The sequence below is a fragment of the Cydia pomonella genome, chromosome 3 (assembly GCF_033807575.1).
Source record: "Cydia pomonella isolate Wapato2018A chromosome 3, ilCydPomo1, whole genome shotgun sequence".
NCBI lineage: Eukaryota > Metazoa > Arthropoda > Insecta > Lepidoptera > Tortricidae > Cydia > Cydia pomonella.
This window is the reverse complement of record NC_084705.1, coordinates 9,684,019-9,690,898: the sequence shown is the minus strand read 5'-3', so window position 1 is coordinate 9,690,898 and position 6,880 is coordinate 9,684,019. Positions and strand designations below refer to the sequence as shown.

The 6,880-nt window shown below is 36.8% G+C and overlaps 1 protein-coding gene across 1 annotated transcript; it reads left to right on the top strand.

Annotated features, from left to right (window-relative positions):
* The first annotated feature begins 5,552 nt into the window (after window positions 1-5,552).
* On the top strand, window positions 5,553-6,077 carry LOC133516627 (uncharacterized). The gene is made up of 2 exons (XM_061849642.1): window positions 5,553-5,725; window positions 5,807-6,077. Exons 1-2 carry the CDS (start codon window positions 5,553-5,555, stop codon window positions 6,075-6,077), a joined length of 444 nt encoding a protein of 147 aa, XP_061705626.1.
* The last annotated feature ends 803 nt before the right edge of the window (window positions 6,078-6,880 follow it).

Below are 6,880 nucleotides of genomic sequence, written 5' to 3'. Positions count from 1 at the left end.
ATATACCTACATATATATATATATATATATATATATATATATATATATATATTCAATATATATATTTAAATAAATATACATATATATAATAATTATGTACCTATTAGTGTGAGATATCACGCAGACATTTAGTCACGAATGTCATCAGTAGATGAGGATATATATTTATGAACGTGTGCCATGGAGCTTATCAGGGTATCAAATGACGTAGCAGATCATACGGTCCCCGCCCGTACTATTAATTATTATTGACAAAACGAAACAAATTATTAGTAGATAGCTTAGGTATAAATAAATAAATAATTCACCCTACATACGTCCCATTGCTGGGCACAGGCCTCCTCTTATGCACGCGAGGGCTTAGGCTATAGTCCCCACGCTAGTCCAGTGTGGATTGGGGACTTCACATACAAGTCTGAATTTCTTCGCAGATGAATGCAGGTTTCGTCAAGATGTTCTCCTTCACCGAAAACCTAGTGGTAATTATCAAATGATAGTTCGTACTTAATTTCCGAACTCATTGGCACGAGCCAGGATTTGAACGTGCGACCTCCGGATTGAAAGTCGACGTCGTACCCATTCGACCACCACCATTTCACTGATATTCCTAAACTATGTATTAAATATCGTATATCCATCCTCCTAAAAGCTATGAGAATCGATTCTATCAACAAAGTTAAAGATAATATAAAAGGTAATCAAGACGTGTATTGGGACTTTCGTGTAATACTAATAAAATAAATTCTCCTTCGAATGAATGTTTTTTTTTATTTGAATGAATTTTTGAATGAATTTTATATGCGGAATACGGGTTACATAGGGTTGTTAAAAATATAGTATGTACAAGTTCTACATATTCTACTTAAACAAGCATGCAAAAAATTATCTGTATTTTTGATGAATTGTTAATGATCCAACAAAATACAGAGACTTAGCCTATTAACAAGTTTTATCGAACAACATACATACTATTACTATGTACATTTAACATTAAAAAATTCTTCTATAGTATAAACATTTAGGTCACATAACCAGGCATACAAATTTGTTTTAAACTGGTTAAGGCATAGATTTTTTATATTTTTTGGAATTTTATCATATATTTTTACACACATAAAATATGGACTATGTGTCGTTTATTTCAAGCGAGCTTTAGGTACATATAATTGATCTTGTGTCTTGATATCCGGTCGTTGTAGGTTTTAACTTCATAGTTTTTAGTAAAATAATTTTGATTGCTATGCACAAATACAGCCGTTTCGTATATATATAATGAAAGCAACGACAAAAGTTTGTGTAGTTTCAATATGGGCTTACACGAGTCTAGTGGCTTAAGTGAAAATATAGCTCTAATACATTATTTTTGTTTAACAGAAGCTTTTTGCATATCAGGGGAATTTCCCCATATGGTAAGACCATAGCGGAGTATAAGTAATAAAGTATTGTAAATGTAATCATCAATATTGATTGTAGACGTAATATGAACGTTCGCAATATTCGCAAATACGCGCCACTCACCTCACGAAACATTTTGATATCTGCTTGAAAAATCAGCCACCCAACTTCTCATATTTGTCGTAACACTTATCGCTTCCTAAAAAGAGGGCGCGTAAAAAGAACATGCGTGCAGCCTGTAAGGATTTCCTTAGGAAAGTTTGCCGTATCACCGGCACTTTACAAATAATGTTTACACGTCGTGACGCAAAGCCAATCCGGGACTCACCTCAGCCTTCGTATAATCCATTTGGGCGAACAACCGAAGTCATGCACGGGTGATTGATGTACAACTGATCCATACGGCGACTTTATGAATACCGGTTTAAGGTAAGCCAAGGGCTTGGTACTTGTGTGGTATTCATAGGGACTAAAATGCGTGAATTTTAGTCGTAACTTTATATTATATTCAGGTAATGGAATGTTTGGATAATAAGCGATAAAGTAACTATTTTGTTGTAACCTTGCTTATTTATTTAAGTAAATTTAAAAGTTTTTAATATTGTTTGCTTTTTACATATTTAGCCTACACCTACACCTTGTAGATAATTATATATTCTCCGCTTTCACTTAAATTCATATCGGACGCTTTCGCTTACCTCTATAGCCTAATGTGTAGTAACAGTAATCAACGTATTCATTATAATTATTATGGCTGATAAATTTGCAACCAGTTTAGCGTTTGATTTAAATATCAACCTCAACCTTTACCTCAATTAAACTTTCAGGTACCTAATGATAAAAAATAAACGATTAAAAAAAAGCTATGACAGCATGACCTCCTATCCTAATGGTTAGTGACCCTGCCTCCGAAGCTGGAGCTCCCGGGTTCGATTCCCGGTAAAAGCATTTATGTGTCTTTATCAAAAAAAATGTTGTTGAGCTAAATATGAGTGTGTTTTTGTATTTAAGTATGTATATCGTAGCCTAAGTATGTATATGTAATATGATGATGATATATTACTAGTTAGTGATATATTTTGCGTCTAGGTCGATCTGTGATTAGATTGTCCCCATATTACCTAATTTTTTTTTTAATTTAATAAAAACATTTTCTAAATAATAAAGAAGATTAACCAGCGAAAAATTAAACAAACTCATAATTCACTAATAATGATGCTAGCGCCTATAAAAGTTAAAGCAGTAGCCGTTTCAGCATCTTATCCTAAGTCCCGACTGAAGCAGAAGTAGGTGACACATTCATTTTTATTCCCGATATAAAGTAGAGCCGGGACAATAAAACGAGCCATTTATCGGATCAACTGAAATGTTTTGCGACGTTCAAATTAACGAAGCATTAAGAATGCCTTGAATGTCAATAGCAGGGAGCCGTTGGGTATTTACACTCGGTTAGCGGCAATGCGAAATAGATTTCAATTATATTGCGCTTTGGGCAATTCTATTTATCAGTATATAAAACTAACATGCAGTTACCAATAAAATATCGCATCCTAAAAGTTTTAATTCTTATTTATATTTGAGTATCGTGTCAAGTATGTAATGTAAAGAAACTCAGATAAAGCCAAAACAGCGCAGCGTGAACACATGTTTAAAAAGCAAATCGTCAGTAATTTTCATGTGAAGTGAGTGATGTTAAAGACCGTTAAAGTTCATGTCATCCACAATGACGCGCAGATTTATCAAATCTAGCCTTTAATAACATGACACTACGAGTCAAGGCACGCCTCTTCGTGAATGACAAAATCTATGTATATGTAGAAAAGAAGACATCTTTTTGCTAATTATTTAACTTTTGTCTCGTTTGTGCAACGTGATACTCCGTTGTGTGCTTTAATATCCAGTACAGTATTATTTATATTGATACCCCTCCCTTGAAGGCTTACTGATTTTATGGTCCCTTTTATAGTACGACCAGCACAAACCGTAAAAATAGTCTTCCGACTGATTGCCATCGCTAGTTCGAACAGTTATGCGAAATAGCCATAAATTTTAAGAGTTACGGGAGGCTGGTTACATTTATTTCAACGACATTTAGAGTGTACATTTCCAAGCTATGTTCATTAATTCGTAATTTACTGTAATTATTCCCGCAACTGGACACGTCATAAATGATGAAATTAAGATCGTGGTAAATATTTATTATCATTGTGTTTAAATTGGCAGAGCTTATGTCACTGGTGTACAGGTAAAGCTTTATTACCACATAACGTTTTGCTGGTGGCAGGTCCCTTACAACTTCTATTTTAATATTGTTTTTTCGCGTAAGTCCACGACCTTGCTTTATTAGGGGAAAGCCGCGAAGAGGTGCTGCAAGCAGCTAGTGGCTTGGAACAAGAGGCCTCAAAAATAGGTCTCAGGACAAACCAGGCAAAAACTGAATACCTCCACATGAAACGCTACAAAAATACTCGAGCTCAGAGCGAAAGCCTCATGTGGGGGGTACCACCTACCTGGAGTTGACAAGTTTCGGTACCTTCGATGCACCTTCATTGACACAAATATCAGGGAGGAGGAAAACAATATTCACTTACAAAAGGCCCTTCGAAGCAGTGCAGCCCTCCTTAAAGTTTTGGTGTCTAGGATTCTCAGCCGAAATATTGTGATGTCTGAACACTAACACAAAAAGAGGAAAGTCAACTCCTCGTAGCGGAAAGGAAGGTGTTTCGAAAGATCCTGGGACCTATCAAGAGAGATGATGGCACGTGGATAGAGATGGGTAGGGGTGAGTAAATACTGAGTATTTACTCAAAGCACCCGATAAATACTCGTAAATACGAGTATTTCATTTTTTTTTTTCATTTCATTTAGGTAAGTAAAAACGATTGCTAATAAAATATTTTAAAAAGTGAGATTTAAGAACTAACTTTATTGAAGAGTGTTAACGTATATTAACAATATATACATGGTAAAATGCATACAGGATTTTTTTTTTTTTTAAAAAGGGCAATCATCAATGAGAGGCAAATTGTGATACTACGTAGTTAACAATTTTGTTTTTAATAAGATGGTATTTACTTTTAAAATATGTTCTAGGTATATGCATATGCATTTGCATGTCGCGCAAAAGTGCGTGGTTACGCTGCATTTACGACCTTTAATTAAGGGTTTTTAAACAAAACTTGAAAATGGCGCAACCGGTCATGTTCAAAGTATTTTTTAGCACTCTATTCTACGGCTAATCTCCCGATATCTTTTCATATTTTTTTGAACTTTGGTTTGAAAGTTAAAGAGTGATAAACATTATTTCGGGCTTTAGAAAACGGTTTTTCCAAAAGTATTCAATTTACCCAAAAAAGTTTTCATAAACATTCAAATTATTTTTAAAGACCCATTCAATGATGTGTAACACGTTGGTGGTTTCTGATTTTTTTTTTGTGACAATTAGTTACATGTATGGAGTGCCTTTAAAAAATATTTCTTACAATTTTGAGTACTTAATCGAGTAGCGCTTTACAAAAAACACCCATATTTCAAATTTATATGCCCCTTTCCGCACTCTAAATAGTTTATACCCACCAATTTGGGCATAAATCTACACACCACAATATCTGCCGCGCAATATGTGTGTAGATGATGCCTAGTTTGGTTTTCGTCCCGGCATCTCAACAGATTCTGCCATTTTTAGCCTCAAAAGCACGGTTAACTACTATGTGGCGCGGGAAACCTCAGTATACGCCTGTTTTCTAGATCTTAGTAGGGTTTTTGACCTAGTTAACTTTAAGTTGCTATGGGAGAAACTCACTAAATCGAATGTGCCTTCAAAGATCGTGAATCTGTTGAGATACTGGTACGAGAACCAATAAAACTGTGTAAGATGGGGCGACACAACCTCTAATGAATATAGATTAGAGTGTGGAGTACGCCAAGGAGGCCTGACTTCGCCGGACCTCTTCAGACTATACGTGAACGACCTGATTGTTGAGCTGAGAGGCACCAGAGTGGGCTGCCATATAGGTACTACATGTACAAATAATTTTAGCTATGCCGATGACATGGTGCTTCTCAGCCCATCAATCAGGAGCCTAGGAAGACTTCTGGCGGTATGTGAGCAATATGCTCGTAGCTATGGTCTAAAGTACAATGTACTAAAGACTAAAATGATGGTTTTTAAGTCAGGGAGAGGTCTGACGAATGTCCCGTCAGTGTATCTAGATGAAGCACAAGTGGAAAGAGTGAAAGAGTTCAAGTACCTTGGACATATGCTCGCGGAGGGTCTGCTTGATGATGACGACATTGAGGGCTTTGGCCGTGCAGTGCAACATGCTTTCGCGTAGATTCGCGCGTTGTAGTGATGAAGTGAAGGTGACATTGTATATTGTTTATGCTTCTATACATGTCTGCTCTGGAGCAGATTCACGAGACGCGCGATGAATAAAATTAGAGTGCAGTATAATGACGCATACCGCATTCTAATGAAACTACCGAAAAACTGCAGCGCGTCGACCATGTTTGCTGAGGCCGAAGTCCCTGATTTTTTTGCTATCATTCGCTCCCGCATCGCTTCCTTCTGGAGCCGCCTAAGAACGTCTGGCAACAGTATTCTCCGTGAGCTGTCCGGGTATCTGGACAATCCTATACGTAAATACTGGATTTCTGTGCACCGTAAGAGGAACAGGAAGTGACGATACTGACTAATACCGCCTAACTTTTATCAATTTTAGGTGTTTTTACGTTGTTTACTATTTTATTTATTGTATTTTGTATTTTTACATTGTACATAATTATTTGAAATGGGTGTTTACCTGTAAATAAAGAACTATTATTTTTATTATAAACATGTAAATACTGCTAAATTGAGTACTCAGTATTTACTCAATTTAGGAGTATTTACTCGTTTATACCCACTCTCAGTATTTACTCACTACCTATCTCTACACGTGGAGGAAAAGGAATAATGCCAAAATTGAGGAGTTGTTGGACGAACCTAATACCATCGGCGAAACCAAATCCCACAGACTTCGCTGGTTCGGCCACCTGCTTAGAATGGAAGAGGATCGGGCTGCCAAGAGTGCGTACTTGAGAAGACCGACTGGTGGCCGCCCGGTGGGTCGACCCAGATATCGCTGGAGAGACAGCGTTGAAGCGGAACTATGGCAGCTTCAAGCCAATAATTGGCAGAAAGCGGCGCAGGATCGGTAAAAGTGGCGTGCTCTCATATCGGAGCCCAAGGCCCTCTTTGTGTTGCTGAGCCATATTAGTGAGAATTAGAACCAGATGTGAAATTGAACATAAGGCAAATATACCAATTGTTGTTATTGTTATAAGTATTTTGTCTGATACATTTTTATTTTATTACAATTCGCATCATAAATTCACACATTCATTGTCACAACTTGCAAATATGAGCCATCGGTTTAGCGATGTTCTTCTGCATGGACAGTCGCCCATCACACGTTACGAAGCGTCGAGGCGTATAGCTAATGTA